This window comes from Salmo salar, chromosome ssa15 (assembly GCF_905237065.1).
Source record: "Salmo salar chromosome ssa15, Ssal_v3.1, whole genome shotgun sequence".
Taxonomy (NCBI): Eukaryota; Metazoa; Chordata; class Actinopteri; order Salmoniformes; family Salmonidae; genus Salmo; species Salmo salar.
The window spans coordinates 101,572,956-101,599,147 of NC_059456.1; the positions used below are offsets into that span (position 1 = coordinate 101,572,956).

General features: G+C 44.5%; 1 protein-coding gene across 1 annotated transcript; it reads left to right on the top strand.

The window, feature by feature from the left end:
* The first annotated feature begins 272 nt into the window (after positions 1-272).
* adora1b (adenosine A1 receptor b) lies at positions 273-22,518 on the top strand. The gene is made up of 5 exons (XM_014147393.2): positions 273-1,606; positions 16,075-16,185; positions 16,427-16,529; positions 17,063-17,140; positions 21,132-22,518. The coding sequence occupies exons 1-5, from the start codon at positions 1,266-1,268 to the stop codon at positions 21,642-21,644; spliced, it is 1,146 nt and encodes a 381-aa protein (XP_014002868.1). The 5' UTR covers positions 273-1,265; the 3' UTR covers positions 21,645-22,518.
* The last annotated feature ends 3,674 nt before the right edge of the window (positions 22,519-26,192 follow it).

Here is a 26,192-nt window from a genome sequence, read left to right on the forward strand (position 1 = left end):
TAGTCTTAACACTGTTTTACAGACTTGTAACAGTGTAATACATGCATTACAGTAGTCTAGGCTACTACACAAAATCCTCTTCCACTTTTCCTTGTGTTTTATTTATTGTTTCCTACCGACCTATCCCATCAGAGTGATGTGATTCGACCCACTCACTCCCTATCATAACGTCACCAATGAGCTGTGGCCGTGAGACACCCTGTTGACTGTTTGAGAAACGTTTTACACAATCGAATTGACACCGGAGCAGCTAGGGCGTAGAAGGGAGAATAAATACATTCCAAATAAATAGTCTAGAATATCCTAGGAATAACCCTACTAGATCAGTCAAAGAGAAAGTTCAATCACAATTCGCCCTATAGGCACAAAGAGAGAGACGTCTGCGGGACGGTCCTGGCAGCACAACAACAGTTATCTCCATATGTTCTCTCTCCATTGGAAGAAACGAGGCACCTGCAATGGCAATTCACAGAGTTGGAATTATGGCGAAATGGGCTTCAAAATAAAACACTTTGGGATGTGATAAATAAAACGGACAAGGAAAATCAGAGCGTTTGTTGACCAAAGCATATCAGAGCGAGAACCAAGCGCTGAGAGCTATATTAGGTCACCGCATTGCTGCTTTGACTCTCAAAGCAACGGGAACGGCAAATAGCACGGCGCACGAGCACCGGCGCCCGGTTGCATTTGATTTAAGCCGCCGCCTACCACAGCAGGGAGACCGTTCTGTTTCGTCCACTAAATGACTATCCATTGCAGATTTTTTTTTTTTTAAACTACGACCTGCTTTTCAACTGGTAACCGAGAACCCGTAGATAAAATAAGATGTTAAAGTGATTACCAAGGGTAAATAATAAACAACACCGGGCAAGCAAGGTCCCTTCCCGGAGCGCAGGTGGATCCAACGAAGTGGTGGAACAGGGTATTGAACGAGGACAGGAGCTGCAGCGTACCACGATAACCTCGGGACTACTAGCCTACTACTACTACTCTCTTGAAAGAATAGGTCTAACTATTAATTCCTATATCTGCTTTTTGGGGGCCATATGATGCTAAATTATTTCACAAACTGGATGTGTATCAGAACATCATTATGGTGGAAATAGAATAATCTAAGTGACGTTACCACTGTAGAACGCATAACGCACTTGGACTAATAGGTGTGTAACTCTAATCAAATTATTGTTTTGTAGGCTTCCCAAGCCTGCTTTTATTGAAATAATACTTAGTTCTCTCTCATGTGGACCTATAATAGTCTGTAAAGGATGACTGAAGCACTCGCCCCAGCCCAGGCGCTCTACATCGGCATGGAGGTGGTGATTGCCGTCTTCTCCGTCCTGGGTAATGTGATGGTGGTCTGGGCGGTGAAAATTAACAAGTCGTTGAGAGACACAACGTTCTGTTTCATCGTTTCTCTGGCCTTGGCGGATATCGCAGTGGGAGCCCTCGTCATCCCCTTGGCGATAACTATCAGCATCGGACTTCAAACTCACTTCTACAGCTGCCTGATGGTCGCGTGCACGGTGTTGGTACTGACGCAAAGTTCCATCCTGGCCCTCCTGGCCATTGCGATTGACCGCTATCTCAGGGTCAAGATTCCAACCAGGTAAACAAAAACAACTCAGCATGTCTTATACCTACACTGACCAGTTATACTCTAATTGAGCAGGTGGATAAAATGCACTAGTGAGGAGGATGATGATGATGGTGATGATGATGAGGATGAGGGGAACGTGGTGTGGCGTGGGAGGAGGAGGTGATGAAGAGGGTGTACTGATGATGATGATGATGAGGAGGAGAAGAAGAAGGTGTGGTGTGGGAGGAGGAGGTGATGAAGAGGGTGTAATTATGATGAGGAGGAGGAGGAGAAGAAGAAGGTGAAGAGAGGAGGTGATGAAGAAGGTGTAATGATGATGAGGAGGAGGAGGAGGAGAAGGTGTGGTGTGTGAGGGGAGGTGATGAAGAGGGTGTAATGATGATGAGGAGAAGAAGAAGAGGAAGGCGTGGAGAGGAGGAGGAGGTGATGAAGAGGGTGTAATTATGAGGAGGAGGAGGAGGAGGAGGAGAAGAAGGTGTGGAGAGGAGGTGATGAAGAGGGTGTAATTAGGATGATGAGGAGGAGGAGGAGAAGAAGGAGAGGAGGAGGAGGTGATGAAGAGGGTGTAATGATGATGATGATGAGGCGGGGGAGGAAGATCTCATTACCAGGTGGTTGTCATGGTGGTCATCATAACACCTTTTGGTTCCATGTCACTAGGATGCCTACATCCTCACTGCCAGGCCCCGTGGAGAGGGGAGGGGTCTGATATTCTGGTATTAACATGACAGCACACACACACACAGAAAGACATGTACACAAATGTGTGAAGACACACACACCGACAGCTTACCATAGCAGAGCGATACAAGCAGCTCTAATTAGCTGTTATGTCCTCAGGAATGCAGTGAAGGAAGGATGAGAGACTAACAAGCCATCACTGTGAGGAGGAGTGGAGAAAATCACATCTCTTTTCTTCTCTGCTGACAATGTGAGGAGGAGTGGAGAAAATCACATCTCTTTTCTTCTCTGCTGACAATGTGAGGAGTGGAGAAAATCACATCTCTTTTCTTCTCTGCTGACAATGTGAGGAGTGGAGAAAATCACATCTCTTTTCTTCTCTGCTGACAATGTGAGGAGTGGAGAAAATCACATCTCTTTTCTTCTCTGCTGACAATGTGAGGAGTGGAGAAAATCACATCTCTGTTCTTCTCTGCTGACAATGTGAGGAGGAGTGGAGAAAATCACATCTCTTTTCTTTGCTGACAATGTGAGGAGTGGAGAAAATCACATCTCTTTTCTTCTCTGCTGACAATGTGAGGAGTGGAGAAAATCACATCTCTGTTCTTCTCTGCTGACAATGTGAGGAGGAGTGGAGAAAATCACATCTCTTTTCTTTGCTGACAATGTGAGGAGGAGTGGAGAAAATCACATCTCTTTTCTTCTCTGCTGACAATGTGAGGAGTGGAGAAAATCACATCTCTGTTCTTCTCTGCTGACAGTGTGAGGAGGAGTGGAGAAAATCACATCTCTTTTCTTCTCTGCTGACAATGTGAGGAGTGGAGAAAATCACATCTCTGTTCTTCTCTGCTGACAATGTGAGGAGGAGTGGAGAAAATCACATCTCTGTTCTTCTCTGCTGACAATGTGAGGAGGAGTGGAGAAAATCACATCTCTGTCTGTCTTACTCTTTCTTCTCTGCTGCCAATGTGCTGCTTTTTGCTGTTCAGCTTACAGTACTTGACCATTTTCTAGGGAACTTATTCAGCGATATTAGAGGAGAATACAACAGAGGATACCATTGAGGTCAAAACACGTCAGCCTACTTAAATATTCAAAGAGCACCTATGCATTTAAAAATGAATTTGTTGTTTCAGTCTATTTGGGAGATGCCATCACCCTATCTTTTTTTGGAAGATGAGGATATGTTGCTTTATGTTTCAGTGGAATTGAGTGAGTCTGTGACAGAGATTACATTTTTAGTAATGCATATTGAATGTAACAGCCTCTGGTGCTGTATTGCATATACTAGTGCTGCCAAACTAGAGCTGCCATGTCCAGGATGAAACAAAAGGCTTGGGGCTATGCTGCTGAGAAGAAGCAGGAGACTGAGGAGGAGAGAATGTGGGAGAAGAGAAGCCAAGTAGCAGAAGGGCGTTTTTCCATTCTCCATTTGTTGGAGAATATTCTTAGACGGTGATCGACTTGCTTTTAATCCTTTTTTAACGATGTCACTTTGACTTGGGAGAGAGATTGTGAATGGTTCATTTGTCATGAGAGATAGAGAGGTTGGGAATTTGTCTTGTCTTTTCCTGGCAGGGGTATAGCTGAATCTCATTATTGACTCTTTGATTTCCTTGTCTATTATTAAACCTTCTCAAGTTCTCAGTCCGCTCATACTCATACCTGTCATCGCCTCTTTCACAACACTTTTACTACTTCTACAGAAAAGAACACTTCAAATGAAGCTATAATTGAACTATTTCCAATTATAAATCAATGAATGATTCCTTGATTATACAGTAGTTATTCTGTATGAGGACACCAATATTGGATTACAATTGAATTCTAGATTTTACAGGGATTTTTCTGCCGTTATAATCCATGGACATGCAGCCTAAGATTTTTTGGGGGACACCATAGTCCTCTGCAATGTCGGGTTGTATGGGAGAGAGTCTCAGTCTTAAATCGTTTTCCACACACAGTTTGTGCCTGTATTTAGTTTTCATGCTAGTGAGAGCCGAGAATCCACTCTCACATAGGTACGTGGTTGCAAAGGGCATCAGTGTCTTAACAGCACGATTTGTCAAGGCAGGATACTCTGAGCGCAGCCCAATCCAGAAATCTGGCAGTGGCTTCTGATTAAATTACATTTTTACAGAACCGCTTGTTGCAATTTCGATGAGGCTCTCTTGTTCAGATATGGGTAAGTGGACTGGAGGCAGTGCATGAAGGGGATAACAAGTCCAGTTGTTTGTGTCATCCGTTTCGGGAAAGTACCTCTGTAATTGCGTACCCAACTCACTCAGGTGCTTCGCTACATCACATTTGACATTGTCCGTAAGCTTTTCAACGTGACGGTGCCACATTGAAAACGCACAGCGGTTGTGAGATATGAACATGAGACTCACATGCTTTTGAAAATATAGATTGCTATAGTTTTCTATCGGTATCCTGATGAAGATAAGACCCTACGCCTGCTCCCTAACAAAGTGGAGTGAGGGTAGGAAAGACCCTACGCCTGCTCCCTAACAAAGTGGAGTGAGGGTAGGAAAGACCCTACGCCTGCTCCCTAACAAAGAGGAGTGAGGGTAGGAAAGACCCTACGCCTGCTCCCTAACAAAGTGGAGTGAGGGTAGGAAAGACCCTACGCCTGCTACCTAACAAAGTGGAGTGAGGGTAGGAAAGACCCTACGCCTGCTACCTAACAAAGTGGAGTGAGGGTAGGAAAGAGATTAAACGTAGATCAAAAAATCATGGCCTCTGTTTGAAAACATCCCTTTTCAGCGGTTCCACACGTTCCTGTGACGCAAGTTGTGTGGGAAAAATATTTGTTGTATTTTATTTTGTTATATTCCATTATATTCTTACTATAATATTTATGTGTGTTGAGTGTGATCGGGTTGTGTCTTGTCTGTTTAATGAGTAAAATAAGCAACTATTGCTTTAATTTGGATGGCGCAGCCAGGCTGCACAGACACCAATAACATAGGCCTAATTAAACTCAAAACATGCTGTTCTGTTGTTTACAAAATACATTTTATTAGTCTTATAATATTTCTCAGGATCTGTCTAAATGAATTAAGAATGGATATCTTTTTAATGGTGTATCTCCTTAATGGATTATTCAAATAGACGCCTACTCACATCTACACACCACAACGACCTCTCATCACCGGCATGCCTCTGAAAGCATTATAAGGCACTGGACCCTGCGATGTTCACAAAGCACTTGGTACACCAAAATGTCAGTCGGAACCAGTCCAGAACTGTTCAAAGTCCCCTAAATAGGGATAGGATTGAATCAAACAGCAAAACATTCTCTCAGCTCCATGGATACATTTGTAGAATTGCAAGAAATCTACACCGCCAAGATGGGGTTCCCAAAAATGTTTTCTAAAATTCAGTAGCGTCCACCACCTATGACCCTTTTTGATCTAGAAAAAACCCTGGATTACATCATATGATCATCATCATCGTTGTCCTACATAAAATACAGTATTACCCTAGACAACAGGTGGTCTAATCCTGAATGCTGATTGGTTAAAACCACGTTCCAGCCGGTATCTATTCCACAAATTACCGGCAAAGGATGTTACGTTGAAATGCCAATTTACTCTGTTCCATCAGACTGTGCAATCTACTGTCTCATCAGCCCAGCCAGGCAATTTAGAAACTTGATCTCCACTGTAAAAAGTATCTAGACATTTTCTCCCATTTTTCTTTTTTTAGACTAGCATTTGGTTTTGAACAACAGAGATTTGTATTGCCCTTGCTATCTGTCTTGCCTACATTTGCAATACTGTTTCAATATTGAAATTCGATCTCCAGCTGTCTGATAGTAATGGACGTGACAGACAGTCTGGCAGCTTTTCTCAGCCAGTTTGCTGTCATTCCAGATTCAGTTTGAAGTGATTGTGTTAGCTGTGTTGTTGGATAGCTCCTCTGAACAACAGTGTCCTGACGAGAGAGCACATTTTCTATGCCAGGAGAAACTGTACCTCATTAGCTCAATGTTATGGATGTATTCCCCCCCCTTAAATCACTAGAAAACAGATTAAACAAACACAAATGCAGCTACTTTGTTGTTATTCTGGCTGCACTGTTTGACGTGACTGTGTTAGCAAAGTTGGCTAGCTAGCAAGCAAGGGATAAGAACATTGCCAGACATCATGGCAACGGAACATTGAGAACCAACGACTGGATCACGTCCATAGATTTAGAAAAAAAGACTTAACGACTGGGCTGGCAAGCGAACCAATAGAACGAACGACCAGCCAGCTTGGGTAGCAAACCTAGATTTGTGTCGGGATGATATCTCGTGGAAGGATGAAATAGTATGAATAAATTCATCAACATAATGTGTTTAATGAAAATATGTCAATTAATATTTGAATATGTTGGTAACCCGTTGTATAAAAGTGATAATGCCCTCGAAGACGATATATTGGCAAGGTTTGACTTCGTCTCGGGCCTAACAACACGCGTGCCAATATATCCTCAAAACACCGGCTTCTCCGGCGTTATCACTTAAATAATGCATCAATCTAAACCAGACCTGTAAAATATAGCCAGGCCTATAGGGCTCAAAAGAGGGTAGTTGAAATGCCATTCCAACCACCTCTCACTATCTACATTATACTGTACGCACATGGACATAGTTATGCAAGAGGTAACAATACCCAGTGTGGATCATTTTGATTGTATTGTTATTAAACCATCACGTTGTTATGGGAACCATGTGTGTTATCTACACTAGACCGTGTGTGTGTGTGTGTGTGTGTGTGTGTGTGTGTGTGTTATGTGTCTTAAGCACACACTAGACACTCCCAGGCTGCTGTTTGAACTGTTATCAGTTTGTATCCATTAGTAGGCTTTCTTAGGAACAATACTCACTAGTGTTCAGTTCAAGTACATATCACTAGGCTTTTTTCATATCAAATCAATTGGCCAATTTATTAATTTTATTTATTTATTTAACCTTTATTTAACTAGGCAAGTCAGTTAAGAACAAATTCTTATTTACAATGACGGCCTACCAAAAGGTAAAAGACCGCCTGCTGGGACGGGGGCTGGGATTAAAAATAAAAAATAAATAGCATACAAATGTAGGACAAAACACACATCATGACAAAAGAGACACCACAACACTACATAAAGAGAGACCTAAGACAACAACATAGCAAGCCAGAAACACATGACACATGCATGTTGCATGGTAGCAACACAACATGGTAGCAGCACAAAACATGGTACAAACATTATTGGTTACAGACAACAGCACAAAGGGCAAGAAGGTAGAGACAACAATACATCACGCAAAGCAGCCACAACTGTCAGTAAGTGTGTCCATGATTGAGTCTTTGAATGAAGAGAGATAAAACTGTCCAGTTTGAGTGTTTGTTGCAGCTCGTTCCAGTCGCTAGCTTCCTATTGCCTGAGCTATGTTGTTGATGTAAATTGAGAAGGGTGTAGAGCCTAGGATTGAGCCTTGGGGTACTCCCTTGGTGACAGGCAGTGGCTGAGACAGCAGATTTTCTGACTTTATACACTGCACTCTTTGAGAGAGGTAGTTAGCAAACCAGGTCAAAGACCCCTCAGAGACACCAATACACCTTAGCCTGCCCACAAGACTGGAATGGTCTACCATATCAAAAGCTTTGGCCAAGTCAATAAAAATAGCAGCACAACTTTGCTTAGAATCAAGGGCAATGGTGACATCATTGAGGACCTTTAAGGTGGCAGCCCAACAGGTTGAAGCCCAACAGATCTGCATTCTGTTTAAAGCTAGTAGCACATATTATTTTCAGATGTTTATATCTGAACTGATTTGTCCACCATATCTGTACATTACATATACGTTACACATTAGTCTTTTACAAGAAAACAATAGAAGGCTAACCGTGCAGCCAATCAACATAGCCTGCAGCCATGGACATGGTAATGTGAGTCCCTGTCTGACTATCTTCATTTTTATCATTCCCCAGGCCATCAGCCAACCAATACACTGACACACACAATCTCTCTCTCTCTCTCTCTCTTTCTCTCTGTCTCTGTCTCTCTCTCTGTATCTTTCTCCCTCTCTCTCTTTCTCTCTGTCTCTCTCTCTGTATCTTTCTCCCTCTCTGTCTCTCTGTCTCTCTCTCTCTCTCACTCTCTCACTCTCTCACTCACACACCACCTCAGCATCCACAACGTGTGTGTGTATGCGTGGGTGTGTGTGTGTGTGTGTGTGTGTGTGTGTGTGTGTGTGTGTGTGCGTGTGTGTGTGTGTGTGTGTGTGTGTGTATGCGTGTGTGTGCGTGTGTGTGTGTGTGTGTGTGTGTGTGTGTGTGTGTGTGTGTGTGTGTGTGTGTGTGTGTGTGTGTGTGTGTGTGTGTGTGAAGCTACACTGCCAGTTCTGCAGTATTAATGAGACTGACAGAAGTCAATGTGATACCAATGAGCCTACTTTTTCATAGCAGTCAGACATGCAAGCCAGCAACCGGGAAAAAGCGAACTGAAGAATTTGTCGGTGAAGTGAGCTGGCAACTGGAGGGTTGCTGGTATCAAATCCTAGATGCCACTGCCTGCTGTTGTGCCCTTGAGCAAGCACTTAACTCCCCACAACAACAGCCCCTCTGGTAGCTGTGTGGCAGCCCCTTGCAACTCTCCAGGGGGGTTGGAACCAAAATGATTTTCGAATTGCTTAGATCTGAACAGAATCATTCTTTTTTTATTTCTGTTCCACTGTTCCGACCAGCAAAATAAAGTTCTGAACCGGTTCGAAAACAAAGAAAAGTACCGGTTTATATATTTCCTTTCTGTTTCTTTTTAAACTTATGAAATTGTACATTTACATTTTATTTAGCTGAACATTAATAAATAATTTCACCAATTATGCAGTGCGGATAGAGCAGTTTGCTATGGAGTGGGCAATCTATAGCTCAGTGAGTTGTTTACATGCATGATGGAAAGACGGTGCGAGATGCAACTGGAATTTTGCAGATGGGGAGAGAGAGCAAGAGAGGGTGGAGGAGGAGGCTTGGCTTGAAGCGCTGGGTATTTTGTAATGGCATGTATTATCTGAATTAGACCCACTGAATTATACCTACTGAGGAGCGGCTTCTATGGAGGAACTTAGAATGTCTTTAAACTTCAGAGTTGGCATAACGTTGGACCAGAGAAGCTAGCTAGCTAAGAAGCTTGCTTGTGCAGAGCGGTACCAGAATTAAAAACACGTCTAACCTTTTTGTAGTTAATAAATCAAATGTGAAATGTGATAACAATAGTATCCCTAACTAGCATTGAAAAAGTGAATCTATTCTTCTCTAATAAATCTTTCTCCCTATCTTCTGAATCACACTTGTAACGTCAGTAGGTTACAGCTACACTGTGGAGGGGGAGGGGCTTGTAACGTCAGTAGGTTACAGCTATGCTTTGGAGGGGGAGGGGCTTGTAACGTTAGTAGGTTACAGCTACGCGGTGGAGGGGGAGGGGCTTGTAACGTCAGTAGGTTACAGCTATGCTTTGGAGGGGGAGGGGCTTGTAACGTCAGTAGGTTACGGCTATGCTTTGGAGGGGGAGGGGCTTGTAACGTCAGTAGGTTACAGCTATGCTTTGGAGGGGGAGGGGCTTGTAACGTCAGTAGGTTACAGCTATGCTTTGGAGGGGGAGGGGCTTGTAACGTCAGTAGGTTACGGCTATGCTTTGGAGGGGAGGGGCTTGTAACGTCAGTAGGTTACAGCTATGCTTCGGAGGGGGAGGGGCTTGTAACGTCAGTAGGTTACAGCTATGCTTTTGAGGGGAGGGGCTTGTAACGTCAGTAGGTTACGGCTATGCTTTGGAGGGGGAGGGGCTTGTAACGTCAGTAGGTTACGGCTATGCTTCGGAGGGGGAGGGGCTTGTAACGTCAGTAGGTTACAGCTATGCTTTGGAGGGGGAGGGGCTTGTAACGTCAGTAGGTTACCGCTATGCTTCGGAGGGGGAGGGGCAGATTGCCTACACACATACAGTTGATGTCGGAAGTTTACATACACTTAGGTTGGAGTCATTAAAAATTCCAGTGGGTCAGAAGTTTACATACACTAAGTTGACTGTGCCTTTAAACAGCTTGGAAAATTCCAGAAAATGATGTCATGGCTTTAGAAGCTTCTCATAGGCTAATTCACATCCTTTGAGTCAATTGGAGGTGTACCTGTGGATGTATTTCAAGGCCTACCTTCAAACTCAGTGCCTCTTTGCTTGACATCATGGGAAATTCAAAAGAAATCAGCCAAGACCTCAGAAAAATAATTGTAGACCGTCACAAGTCTGGTTCATCCTTGGGAGCAATTTTCAAATGCCTGAAGGTACCACGTTCATCTGTACAAACAATAGTACGCATGTATAAACACCATGGGACCACGCAGCCGTCATACCGCTCAGGAAGGAGACGCATTCTGTCTCCTAGAGATGAACGTACCGTGGTGCAAAAAGTGCAAATCTATCCCAGAACACCAGCAAAGGACCTTGTGAAGATGCTGGAGGAAACAGGTACAAAAGTATCTATATCCACAGTAAACAAGTCCTATATCGACATAACCTGAAAGGCCGCTCAACAAGGAAGAAGCCACTGCTCCAAAACCACCATAAAAAAGTCAGACTATGGTTTGCAAATGCACATGGGGACAAAGATCGTACTTTTTGGAGAAATGTCCTCTGGTCTGATGAAACAAAAATAAAACTGTTTGGCCATAATGACCATCATAATGTTTGGAGGAAAAAGGGGGAGGCTTGCAAGCCAAAGAACACTATCCCAACCATGAAGTGTGGGGGTGGCAGCATCCTGTTGTGGGGGTGCTTTGCTGCAGGAGGGACTGGTGCACATCACAAAATAGATAGCGTCAAGAGGAGGAAAATTATGTGGATATATTGAAGCAAATTCTCAAGACATCAGTCAGGAAGTTGAAGCATGGTGGCAAATGGGTCTTCCAAATGGACAATGACCCCAAGCATACTTTGTCAAAGTTGTGGAAAATGGCTTAAGGACAACAAAGTCAAGGTATTGGAGTGGCCATCACAAAGCCCTGACCTCAATCCAATAGAACATTTGTGGGCAGAACTGAAAAAGCGTGTGCGAGCAAAGAGGCCTACAAACCTGACTCAGTTACACCAGCTCTGTCAGGAGGAATGAGCCAAGATTCACACAACTTATTGTGGGAAGCTTGTGGAAGGCTACCCAAAACGTTTGACCCAAGTTAAACTATTTAAAGGCAATGCTACCAAATACTAATTGAGTATATGTAAACTTCTGACTCACTGGAAATGTGATGAAAGAAATAAAAGCTGAAATAAATCATTCTCTCTACTATTATTCTGACATTTCACATTCTTAAAATAAAGTAGTGATCCTAACTGACCTAAGACAGGGAATTTGTATTAGGATTAAATGTCAGGAATCGTGAAAAACTGAGTTGAAATGTATTTGGCTAAGGTGTATGTAAACTTACGACTTCAACTGTACATACTGGCAAAGATTGTTAGCTGTCAGGCAGACTCTGGAAGAAGATTCTGATTGACAGAGGGAGGGCTTTGAATAGGCGCTTTGTTGCCTGGCTATTCTTTGCCTGGAACGTAAAACAACGTTATTAAACAGTTCTGTTCCGGAACGGTATAGTTCACTTTCGTTCCCGGTTGTGATTATGTTCCTTGAAAACTGTCATTATATTCCAGTTTTCAGTTCTGTTCCCTGAACCGTTTCCAACCCCTGGTATGTATGTACAGTATGGGTGTGTGTGTGTGTGTGTGTGTGTGTGTGTGTGTGTGTGTGTGTGTGTGTGTGTGTGTGTGTGTGTGTGTGTGTGTGTGTGTGTGTGTGTGTGTGTGTGTGTGTGTGTATACAGTATACTGCATGTGTGTGTATGTACGTATGTGTGTCTTTCAGAGGGGTTGGGTTAAAAGCGGAAGTCAAATTTCGGTTGAACCTTGTGTGCAATTCACCAATAAAGGGATCTTCAAATCTTAAGCTATTGTGCTGCCTACTGAATGAAGAATCACTGCAGTCTGTCTCTGTTCAGCACACAGTTTGGAGGATACATTAATACCTTACTGTCTGAGGATATTGAGATGTAGTCAGATTGGAGGATACATTAGTACCTTACTGTCTGAGGATATTGAGTTGTAGTCAATTTTTAGAAACCATGAATCACCATCATTGCTTCGAGTGAAAATAAAAAAATAATCCTGGATCGCAGTGCTTGGAGGGGGGAGGGAGGGAGGGAGGGAGGGAGGGAGGGAGGGAGGGAGGGAGGGAGGGAGGGAGGGAGGGAGGGAGGGAGGGAAGGAGAGGTGGGAGGGACAGGTTTAACATGTCCACTACCATGCTTTTCTTGTTTGTGGTGCAGGGAGTTACAGCCCCAAAACTGACATTGTACTCTTGTTGCCAACATTTCGGTAATTGTCAATGTTTTTTTAAGTCCAAGTGAGATTTACACAAACATTTGTGTGATTCTTACTTTGTCTTGCAGCTATAGGTGTGTGGAGAACTAACTCCTTGTGTTATGGTAGATGTGACTAACTCCTTGTGTTACGGTAGAGGTGACTAACTCCTTGTGTTATGGTAGAGGTGACTAACTCCTTGTGTTACGGTAGAGGTGGCTAACTCCTTGTGTTACGGTAGAAGTGACTAACTCCTTGTGTTACGGTAGAGGTGACTAACTCCTTGTGTTACGGTAGAGGTGACTAACTCCTTGTGTTACGGTAGAGGTGACTAACTCCTTGTGTTATGGTAGAGGTGACTAACTCCTTGTGTTATAGTAGAGGTGACTAACTCCTTGTGTTATGGTAGAGGTGACTAACTCCTTGTGTTAAAGTAGAGGTGACTAACTCCTTGTGTTACGGTAGAGGTGACTAACTCCTTGTGTTACGGTAGAGGTGACTAACTCCTTGTGTTACGGTAGAGGTGACTAACTCCTTGTGTTACGGTAGAGGTGACTAACTCCTTGTGTTATGGTAGAGGTGACTAACTCCTTGTGTTATAGTAGAGGTGACTAACTCCTTGTGTTATGGTAGAGGTGACTAACTCCTTGTGTTAAAGTAGAGGTGACTAACTCCTTGTGTTACGGTAGAGGTGACTAACTCCTTGTGTTACGGTAGAGGTGACTAACTCCTTGTGTTACGGTAGAGGTGACTAACTCCTTGTGTTATAGTAGAGGTGACTAACTCCTTGTGTTAAAGTAGAGAAGACTAACTCCTTGTGTTATGGTAGAGGTGACTAACTCCTTGTGTTACGGTAGAGGTGACTAACTCCTTGTGTTACAGTAGAGGTGACTAACTCCTTGTGTTACGGTAGAGGTGACTAACTCCTTGTGTTATGGTAGAGGTGACTAACTCCTTGTGTTACGGTAGAGGTGACTAACTCCTTGTGTTATGGTAGAGGTGACTAACTCCTTGTGTTATAGTAGAGGTGACTAACTCCTTGTGTTATGGTAGAGGTGACTAACTCCTTGTGTTAAAGTAGAGGTGACTAACTCCTTGTGTTACGGTAGAGGTGACTAACTCCTTGTGTGGTAGACGTGACTAACTCCTTGTGTTACGGTAGAGGTGACTAACTCCTTGTGTTACGGTAGAGGTGACTAACTCCTTGTGTTATGGTAGAGGTGACTAACTCCTTGTGTTACGGTAGAGGTGACTAACTCCTTGTGTTACGGTAGAGGTGACTAACTCCTTGTGTTACGGTAGAGGTGACTAACTCCTTGTGTTATGGTAGAGGTGACTAACTCCATGTGTTATGGTAGAGGTGACTAACTCCTTGTGTTACGGTAGAGGTGACTAACTCCTTGTGTTATGGTAGAGGTGACTAACACCTTGTGTTACGGTACAGGTGACTAACTCCTTGTGTTACGGTAGAGGTGACTAACTCCTTGTGTTACGGTAGAGGTGACTAACTCCTTGTGTTATGGAAGACGTGACTAACTCCTTGTGTTACGGTACAGGTGACTAACTCCTTGTGTTACGGTAGAGGTGACTAACTCCTTGTGTTACGGTAGAGGTGACTAACTCCTTGTGTTACGGTAGACGTGACTAACTCCCTGTGTTACGGTAGAGGTGACTAACTTCTTGTGTTATGGTAGAGGTGACTAACTCCATGTGTTATGGTAGAGGTGACTAACTCCTTGTGTTACGGTAGAGATGACTAAATCCTTGTGTTATGGTAGAGTTTACTAACTCCTTGTGTTACGGTAGAGGTGACTAACTCCTTGTGTTACGGTAGAGGTGACTAACTTCTTGTGTTACGGTAGAGGTGACTAACTCTTTGTGTTATGGTAGAGGTGACTAACTCCTTGTGTTACGGTACAGGTGACTAACTCCTTGTGTTACGGTAGAGGTGACTAACTCCATGTGTTACGGTAGAGGTGACTAACTCCTTGTGTTACGGTAGAGGTGACTAACTCCTTGTGTTATGGAAGACGTGACTAACTCCTTGTGTTACGGTAGAGGTGACTAACTCCTTGTGTTACGGTAGAGGTGACTAACTCCTTGTGTTACGGTAGAGGTGACTAACTCCTTGTGTTACGGTAGAGGTGACTAACTTCCTGTGTTACGGTAGAGGTGACTAACTCTTTGTGTTATGGTAGAGGTGACTAACTCCTTGTGTTATGGTAGAGTTTACTAACTCCTTGTGTTATGGTAGAGGTGACTAACTCCTTGTGTTACAGTAGAGGTGACTAACTCCTTGTGTTACGGTAGAGGTGACTAACTTCCTGTGTTACGGTAGAGGTGACTAACTTCTTGTGTTATGGTAGAGGTGACTAACTCCATGTGTTATGGTAGAGGTGACTAACTCCTTGTGTTACGGTAGAGTTTACTAACTCCTTGTGTTACGGTAGAGGTGACTAACTCCTTGTGTTACGGTAGAGGTGACTAACTCCTTGTGTTATGGAAGACGTGACTAACTCCTTGTGTTACGGTAGAGGTGACTAACTCCTTGTGTTACGGTAGAGGTGACTAACTTCTTGTGTTACGGTAGAGGTGACTAACTCTTTGTGTTATGGTAGAGGTGACTAACTCCTTGTGTTATGGTAGAGGTGACTAACTTCTTGTGTTATGGTAGAGGTGACTAACTCCATGTGTTATGGTAGAGGTGACTAACTCCTTGTGTCACGGTAGAGGTGACTAACTCCATGTGTTACGGTAGAGGTGACTAACTCCTTGTGTTACGGTAGAGGTGACTAACTCCTTGTGTTACGGTAGAGGTGACTAACTCCTTGTGTTACGGTAGAGGTGACTAACTCCTTGTGTTACGGTAGAGGTGACTAACTCCATGTGTTACGGTAGAGGTGACTAACTCCTTGTGTTATGGTAGAGGTGACTAACTCCTTGTGTTACGGTAGAGTTTACTAACTCCTTGTGTTACGGTAGAGGTGACTAACTCCTTGTGTTACGGTAGAGGTGACTAACTCCTTGTGTTATGGTAGAGGTGACTAACTCCTTGTGTTATGGTAGAGGTGACTAACTTCTTGTGTTACGGTAGAGGTGACTAACTCCTTGTGTTACGGTAGAGGTGACTAACTCCATGTGTTACGGTAGAGGTGACTAACTCCTTGTGTTACGGTAGAGGTGACTAACTCCTTGTGTTACGGTAGAGGTGACTAACTCCTTGTGTTACGGTAGAGGTGACTAACTCCATGTGTTACGGTAGAGGTGACTAACTCCTTGTGTTATGGTAGAGGTGACTAACTCCTTGTGTTACGGTAGAGTTTACTAACTCCTTGTGTTACGGTAGAGGTGACTAACTCCTTGTGTTACGGTAGAGGTGACTAACTCCCTAACCGCCTGGTTTTTCTCTATCTCTACAGCTATAAGCGTGTGGTGACAAAGCAGCGAGCGGCCGTGGCGGTGGTGGTGTGTTGGACTGTTGCCTTCATCGTGGGCTTGACCCCCATGCTGGGCTGGAACAACCTCTGGAGGTAGGTACCTATGTATTTTAAATTAGTTTTGTGTTGTTTGTTAATTGCAGTTTGACATTGGCTGTGTCCGAAATAGCTTACTATTTCCTTATGAAAGTGCACTACTTTTGAACATTTCACGCTCCCCAATGTATTTGTAATAAGAATTGTCTAATAATTCAGCTCTTCTAATTCAGCTATTGATACTATGTATCTATAATATACCCAATTAGAAGTGAGTAACCCCCCTCCATCCCTGCAGGCTGCAGCAGAACGGTTCCCTGAACGAGGATCTCATCATCACCTGTCAGTTTGAGAACGTAATCAGTATGGACTACATGGTCTACTTCAACTTCTTTGGCTGGGTATTGTAACATCTCTCTTTATGTAGTATATCAGCTGGGTATTATAACATCTCTCTATATGTAGTATATCAGCTGGGTAATATAACATCTCTCTTTATGTAGTATATCAGCTGGGTATTATAACATCTCTCTTTATGTAGTATATCAGCTGGGTAATATAACATCTCTCTTTATGTAGTATATCAGCTGGGTAGTATAACATCTCTGTTTATGTAGTATATCAGCTGGGTAGTATAACATCTCTGTTTATGTAGTATATCAGCTGGGTAGTATAACATCTCTGTTTATGTAGTATATCAGCTGGGTAATATAACATATCTCTTTATGTAGTATATCAGCTGGGTAATATAACATGTCTCTTCATGTTGTGTATCTTATGTTCATAAGAATGGAGGTCAGGGCATCTGATGTTGTTTGTTGAACTTAACAGAAAGCATTTATACATTGTTGTTAAGTAGTTATGTAGTTCAACTAATGAGTGAGTAAAAAGTGGTACTGGAGCTGACCAGGACCGGATGATGTTTCCACTTCAGGTGTTGCCTCCTTTACTCTTTATGCTGGTCATCTACACAGAGATCTTCTACATGATCCACAAGCAGCTCAACAAGAAGGTGAGGTGACCATCCCTCCTTCTCCCATCTATGTAGCCTGGCCCCACATCTGTTTGTACTATCTCGCCAAACAGGACAATTCCTTAAGGAGTTGGCAAGAGCAGCATCAGACTAGCAACTACACTACCATCTATAACAGACTACCACCTACACTACCATCTATAACAGACTACCACCTACACTACCATCTATAACAGACTAGCACCTACACTACCATCTATAACAGACTACCACCTCCACTACAATCTATAACAGAGTAGCACCTACACTACCATCTATAACAGAGTAGCACCTACACTACCATCTATAACAGACTACCACCTACACTACCATCTATAACAGAGTACCACCTCCACTACCATTTATAACAGACTAGCACCTACACTACCATCTATAACAGACTACCACCTACACTACCATCTATAACAGACTACCACCTACACTACCATCTATAACAGACTACCACCTACACTACCATCTATAACAGACTAGCACCTACACTACCATCTATAACAGACTACCACCTACACTACCATCTATAACAGACTACCACCTACACTACCATCTATAACAGACTACCACCTACACTACCATCTATAACAGACTACCACCTACACTACCATCTATAACAGACTACCACCTACACTACCATCTATAACAGACTACCACCTACACTACCATCTATAACAGACTAGCACCTACACTACCATCTATAACAGACTACCACCTACACTACCATCTATAACAGACTAGCACCTACACTACCATCTATAACAGACTACCACCTACACTACCATCTATAACAGACTACCACCTACACTACCATCTATAACAGACTACCACCTACACTACCATCTATAACAGACTACCACCTACACTACCATCTATAACAGACTACCACCTACACTACCATCTATAACAGACTACCACCTACACTACCATCTATAACAGACTAGCACCTACACTACCATCTATAACAGACTACCACCTACACTACCATCTATAACAGACTACCACCTACACTACCATCTATAACAGACTAGCACCTACACTACCATCTATAACAGACTACCACCTACACTACCATCTATAACAGACTACCACCTACACTACCATCTATAACAGACTACCACCTACACTACCATCTATAACAGACTACCACCTACACTACCATCTATAACAGACTACCACCTACACTACCATCTATAACAGACTACCACCTACACTACCATCTATAACAGACTAGCACCTACACTACCATCTATAACAGACTACCACCTACACTACCATCTATAACAGACTACCACCTACACTACCATCTATAACAGACTACCACCTACACTACCATCTATAACAGACTACCACCTACACTACCATCTATAACAGGGGGAACAGACTACCACCTACACTACCATCTATAACAGACTAGCATCTACACTACCATCTATAACAGACTACCACCTACACTACCATCTATAACAGGGGGAACAGACTACCACCTACACTACCATCTATAACAGACTAGCACCTACACTACCATCTATAACAGACTACCACCTACACTACCATCTATAAAAGACTACCACCTACACTACCATCAATAACAGACTACCACCTACACTACCATCTATAACAGACTAGCACCTACACTACCATCTATAACAGACTACCACCTACACTACCATCTATAACAGACTACCACCTACACTACCATCTATAACAGACTACCACCTACACTACCATCTATAACAGACTACCACCTACACTACCATCTATAACAGACTAGCACCTACACTACCATCTATAACAGACTACCACCTACACTACCATCTATAACAGACTACCACCTACAGTGGGGCAAAAAAGTATTTAGTCAGCCACCAGTTGTGCAAGTTGTCCCACTTAAAAAGATGAGAGAGGCCTGTAATTGTCATCATAGGTACACTTCAACTATGACAGACAAAATGAGAAAAAAAAATCCAGAAAATCACATTGTAGGATTTTTAATGAATTTATTTGCAAAATATGGTGGAAAATAAGTATTTGGTCAATAACAAAAGTTTATCTCAATACTTTATTATATACCCTTTGTTGGCAATGACACAGGTCAAACGTTTTCTGTAAGTCTTCACAAGGTTTTCACACACTGTTGCTGGTATTTTGGCCCATTCCTCCATGCAGATCTCCTCTAGAGCAGTGATGTTTTGGGGCTGTCGCTGGGCAACACGGACTTTCAACTCCCTCCAAAGATTTTCTATGGGGTTGAGATCTGGAGACTGGCTAGGCCACTCCAGGACCTTGAAATGCTTCTTACGAAGCCACTCCTTCGTTGCCCGGGCGGTGTGTTTGGGATCATTGTCATGCTGAAAGACCCAGCCACATTTCATCTTCAATGCCCTTGCTGATGGAAGGAGGTTTTCACTCAAAATCTCACGATACATGGCCCCATTCTTTCCTTTACACGGATCAGTCGTCCTGATCCCTTTGCAGAAAAACAGCCCCAAAGCATGATGTTTCCACCCCCATTCTTCACAGTAGGTATGGTGTTCTTTGGATGCAACTCAGCATTCTTTGTCCTCCAACCACGACGAGTTGAGTTTTTATTTTGGTTTCATCTGACCATATGACATTCTCCCAATCCTCTTCTGGATCATCCAAATGCTCTCTAGCAAACTTCAGATGGGCCTGGACATGTACTGGCTTAAGCAGGGGGACACGTCTGGCATTGCAGGATTTGAGTCCCTGCCGGCATAGTGTGTTACTGATGATAGGCTTTGTTACTTTGGTCCCAGCTCTCTGCAGGTCATTCACTAGGTACCCCCGTGTGCTTCTGGGATTTTTGCTCACCGTTCTTGTGATCATTTTGACCCCACGGGGTGAGATCTTACGTGGAGCCCCAGATCGAGGGAGATTATCAGTGGTCTTGTATGTCTTCCATTTCCTAATAATTGCTCCCACAGTTGATTTCTTCAAACCAAGCTGCTTACCTATTGCAGATTCAGACTTCCCAGCCTGGTGCAGGTCTACAATGTTGTTTCTGGTGCTCTTTGGTCTTGGCCATAGTGGAGTTTGGAGTGTGACTGTTTGAGGTTGTGGACAGGTGTCTTTAATACTGATAACAAGTTCAAATAGGTGCCATTAATACAGGTAACGAGTGGAGGACAGAGGAGCCTCTTAAAGAAGAAGTTACAGGTCTGTGAGAGCCAGATATCTTGCTTGATGTAGGTGACCAACTACTTATTTTCCACCATAATTTACAAATAAATTCATAAAAAATCCTACAATGTGATTTTCTGGATTTTTTTTCTCATTTTGTCTGACATAGTTGACGTGTACCTATGATGAAAATTACAGGCCTCTCTCATCTTTTTAAGTGGGAGAACTTGCACAATTGGTGGCTGACTAAATACTTTTTTTCCCCACTGTACACTACCATCTATAACAGACTACCACCGACACTACCATCTATAACAGACTACCACCTACACTACCATCTATAACAGACTAGCACCTACACTACCATCTATAACAGACTACCACCTACACTACCATCTATAACATACTACCACCTACACTACCATCTATAAGAGACTAGCACCTACACTACCATCTGTAACAGGGGGAACAGACTACCATCTACACTACCATCTATAACAGACTACCACCTACACTACGATCTATAACAGACTAGCACCTACACTACCATCTATAACAGACTACCACCTACACTGCCATCTATAACAGACTACCACCTACATTACCATCTATAACAGACTACCACCTACACTACCATCTATAACAGACTACCACCTACACTACCATCTATAACAGACTACCACCTACACTACCATCTATAACAGACTACCATCTACACTACCATCTATAGCAGGGGGAATTATTTCCCTGAGTATCTGGGTAAAATACCTATCGTAATGATTATTCATTTAAAATAACAAGAATACTAAATCAAGGTAATATTTATTCTTTACAGGCTTGCACCATCAGCCACACCGACCCCAACAAGTACTACGACAAGGAACTGAAACTGGCCAAGTCGCTGGCCCTGGTCCTCTTCCTGTTCGCCATCAGCTGGCTTCCCCTCCACATCATCAACTGCATCACGTTGTTCTGTCCGACCTGCGACAAACCGCTGTTCCTGATCTACATCGCCATATTGCTCACGCACGGCAACTCAGCCGTCAACCCCATCGTCTACGCCTTCCGCATCAAGAAGTTTCGCGACGCTTTCCTGAAGATCTGGAAGCAGTACTTCTGTTGTAAGGATGTACCCGCCATTTTGAACCAGGCTAGTGAGAAGGATAGGAAGGAGAACCAGAATGGGAACGGGAATCCTAATCCGATCGGGGACTCACCGCCAGCTCCGTCGCCATCACAAGAAGGGCAGCAGCTTCCACTAGAGCAGATGGTTAAGCACCAGCTGCCACATTCTCACGATGATGCCGCACCACAGCAGAAACCGCCGATGGAGCACAACAATATCTAACTATCCCCGGAAGAAAGGGAGTTTCTACATTGACGTGTTCAGAAACCTATTGAGTTCCTTTGTTTTTGAAGATGACTAGAGGTTGTTGACAGGAGTCAGAGGCATCCTGATAGTAGTCGTTCCCGAATGTTTAGCAACCAATGGAGGAGGAGTGTGAGAAACGTTTCATCAGTTTACTTTTCGTACCTTGCACCTTCACCTGGATGTGACTGGATGTTTGTGTATGCTACTTTGAAAGGAGTGTGACATGGTACCTACCGAATGGACGGATTCTGGAGCAGTGTTAGGCGACTTGCAGCATAAGGATCCATCTTACAGACTGTGGAATCAAATTTTAACATTCATGTGGAGGTTGTGTTTGAGTTTGAGGCAGAGGGGGAAAAAAAAACATTGAAAATGAGTATTATGGGTTTATACGGTAAAAACACTGAGAATTATTATTAGGGTTTATACGGTAAAAACACGGAGAATTATTATTAGGGTTTATACGGTAAAAAAGTGTAATCAAAAACGTGCAATAATGTAAGTCTCTTTGATAATGAGACATCTTAGTAGCTAACTGAACTGAAGGCACTAAGCTGTAACTGACAGTTGGCCTTTTTAGCATTGTGAAACTAGAGAGGAACTGACAGTTGGGAGGATTCTCATTTAAAAAAAGTGCAAAATCGAGCACTGATGGTGAGGTTAATCAGTGTCAGATTATCAAACGTTATAAAACTGAATGAACATGTGACTTAAAAGAGTTCCAGATGTTGCAGTTATCAAACGATAAGGTTCATCTTCCTGCTGTTTATTAAACTGTACTGATTTAAGCTAACAAAGGCTTTATATGAATGTACTGATGTACATTTGAATTAAATGTAGTGGCAGATGTGAATGAACGCTCACCTCTTGATTCAGGGTCTTAAGGCACAAGTAGCACAGTGGAGGTCTCTTCTCCCCTCTACTCCTCTCCTCTCCCGTCTACTCTCCTCTCCCCTCTACATCTCTCCCCTCTACACCTCCCCTCTCCTCTCTACACCTCCCCACCCTGCTCTACACCTCCCCTCTACTCCTCTCCTCTCCCCTCTACACCTCTCCTCTCTACACCTCTCCTCTCCCCTCTACTCCTCTCTTCTCCCCTCTACACCTCTCATCTCCCCTCTACACCTCTCCCCTCTACTCCTCTCCTCTCCCCTCTACACCTCTCCTCTACCCTCTACTCCTCTCCTCTCCCCTCTACACCTCTCCTCTCCCCTCTACACCTCTCCTCTCCCCTCCACTCCTCTCATCTCCCCTCTACTCCTCTCATCTCCCCTCTACACCTCTCCCCTCTACTCCTCTCCTCTCCCCTCTACTCTCCTCTCCCCTCTACTCTCCCCTCTACTCTCCTCTCCCCTCTACTCTCCTCTCCCCTCTACTCCTCTCCTCTCCCCTCTACTCCTCTCCTCTCCCCTCTACTCCTCTCCTCTCTACTCCTCTCCTCTCCCCTCTACTCTCCTCTCCCCTCTACTCTCCTCTCTCCTCTACACCTCTCCACCCTGCTCTACACCTCTCCTCTCCCCTCTACTCTCCTCTCCCCTCTACACCTCTCCCCTCTACTCCCCTCTCCCCTATTCTCTCCTCTCCCCTCTACTCTCCTCTCCCATCTACTCTCCTCTCCCCTCTACACCTTTCCGCTCCACACCTCTCCTCTCCTCTCCCCTCTACATATCTCCTCTCCCCTCTACACCTCTCCTCTTCCCTCCAGCTCTCCTCTCCTCTCCACCCCTCCTTTCCCCTCTACACCTCTCCACCCCGCTCTACACCTCTCCTCTCCCCTCTACACCTCTCCTCTTCCCTCTACACCTCTCCTCTTCCCTCTACACCTCTCCTCTCCCCTCTCCCCTCTACACCTCTCCACCCTGCTCTACACCTCTCCTCTCCTCTCTACACCTCTCCCCTCTACACATCTCCTCTACACCTCTCCTCTCCCCTCTACGCCTCTCCTCTCCCCTCTATGCCTCTCCTCTCCTCTCCACCCCTCCTTTCCCCTCTACACCTCTCCACCCCGCTCTACACCTCTCCTCTCCCCTCTATGCCTCTCCTCTCCCCTCTACACCCCGCCGCTCCCCTCTACACCTCTACTCTCCTCTCCCCTTTACGCCTCTCCTCTCCTCTCCCCTCTACTCCTGTCCCCTCTACTCTCCTCTCCCCTCTACACCTTTCCGCTCCACTCTACACCTCTCCTCTCCCCTCTACACCTCCACCCCGCTCTACACCTCTCCCCTCTACACCTCTCCTCTTCCCTCTACACCTCTCCTCTCCCCTCTCCTCTACACCTCTCCTCTCTCCTCTACACCTCTCCTCTCCCCTCTACACCTCTCCACCCCGCTCTACACCTCACCTCTCCCCTCTACACCTCTCCTCTCCCCTCTACACATCTCCTCTCCACCTCTCCTCTCCCCTCTACGCCTCTCCTCTCCCCTCTACGCCTCTCCTCTCCCCTCTACGCCTCTCCTCTACGCCTCTCCACTCCCATCTACACCCCGCCTCTCCCCTCCCCTCTACTCCTCTCCCCTCTCATCTTCCCTCTACAATTCTCCTCTCCCCTCTACCCCTCTCCCCTCTACACCTCTCCTCTCGCCTCTATGCCGCTGGGAGGACAAATGATAAGGACAAAGAGGTGTCTGTGCTGACACCATGGTTTTGTAATCCATTCATTGCATTCTTCCCTCCCCTCCACCCTTCCTTCCTCCCTACAATACTCCATCTCTCCCTCCAATACACCCTCCCTCCCTCTCTCCCTCTAATAATCCCTCCCTCCCATACTCCATCCCTCCCTCCCTCCCATACTCCATCCTTCCCTCCCTCCAATACTCCCTCCCTCCAATACTCCCTCCCTACCTCCCTCCAATACTCCCTCCCTACCTCCCTCCAATACTCCCTCCCTACCTCCCTCCAATTCTCCATCCCTCCCTCCCTCCAATACTCCCTCCAATACTCCATCTCTCCCTCCCTCCCTCCCTCCCTCCCTCCCTCCCTCCCTCCCTCCCTCCAATACTCCCTCCCTCCCTCCAATACTCCATCCCTCCATCCCTCCCTCCAATACTCCATCCCTCCCTCTGCTCAATATTGCTGATCCGCTACAGAGAGAAGAGGAGATACAGCTAAGGATAAGAAATAGAAAGCTGGAATTGAGCGAGTGAGAAATAAATATATACACAGTGCCTTTGGGAAGTATTCAGACAACTTGACTATTTCCTAATTTTGTTACGTTACAGTCTTATTCTAAAATGGATTAAAACGTTTTTTTCCCCTCATCAGTCTACACATAATACCCCATAATGACAAAGCAAAAACAGGTTTTTAGACATTTTTGCTAATTTAATTTACATAAGTATTCAGACCCTTTACCCAGTACTTTGCTGAAGCACCTTTGGCACCGATTACAGCATTGAGTCTTCTTGGGTATGACGCTACAAGCTTGGCACACCTGTATTTGGGGAGTTTCTCCCATTCTTCTCTGCAGATCCTCTAAAGCTCTGTCAGGTTGGATGGGGAGCGTCGCTGCACAGCTATTTTCAGGTCTCTCCAGATATGTTTGATCGGGTCCAAGTCCGGGCTCTGGCTGGGCCACTCAAGGACATACAGAGACTTGTCCCGAAGCCACTCATGCGTTGTCTATGCTGTGTTCTTAGGGTCATTGTCCTGTTGGAGGGTGAACCTTCGCCCCAGTCTGAGGTCCTGAGCGCTCTGGAGCAGGTTTTCCTCAAGGATCTCTCTGTAGTTTGCTCCATTCATCTTTGCCTCGATCCTGACGAGTCTCCCAGTCCCTGCCACTGATAAACATCCCCACAGCATGATGCTGCCACCACCATGCTTCACCGTAGGGATGGTGCCAGGTTTTCTCCAGATGTGACGCTTGGCATTCAGGCCAAAGTATTCAATCTTGGTTTCATCAGACCAGATAATCTTGTTTCTCATGGTCTGAGAGTCTTTAGGTGCTCCAAGCGGGCTGTCATGTTCCTTTTACTGAGGAGTGGCTTCCATCTGGCTACTCTACCATTAAGGCCTGATTGGTGGAGTGCTGCAGAGATGGTTGTCCTTCTGGAATGTTCTCCCATCTCTACAGAGGAACTCTGGAGCTCTGTCAGAGTGACCATTGGGTTCTTGGTCACCTCCCTGACCAAGGCCCTTCTCCCCCGATTGCTCAGTTTGGCCGGGCGGCCAGCTCTAGGAAGAGTCTTGGTGGTTCCCAAACTTCTTCCATTTAAGAAGGGTGAAGGCCACTGTGTTCTTGGGGAACTTCAATGCTGTAGAAATGTTTTGGTACCTTTCCCCAGATCTGTGCCTCGATAAAATCCTTTGACCTCATGGCTTGGTTTTTGCTCTGACATGCACTGTCAACTGTGGGACCTTATATAAACAGGTGTATACCTTTCCAAATGATGTCCAATCAATTGAATTTACCACAGGTGGACTCCAATCAAGTTGTAGAAACATCTCAAGGATGATCAATGGAAACAGGATGCACCTGTTTCCATTGAGTTCAATTTCGAGTCTCATAGGCAAACGGTCTAAAATATT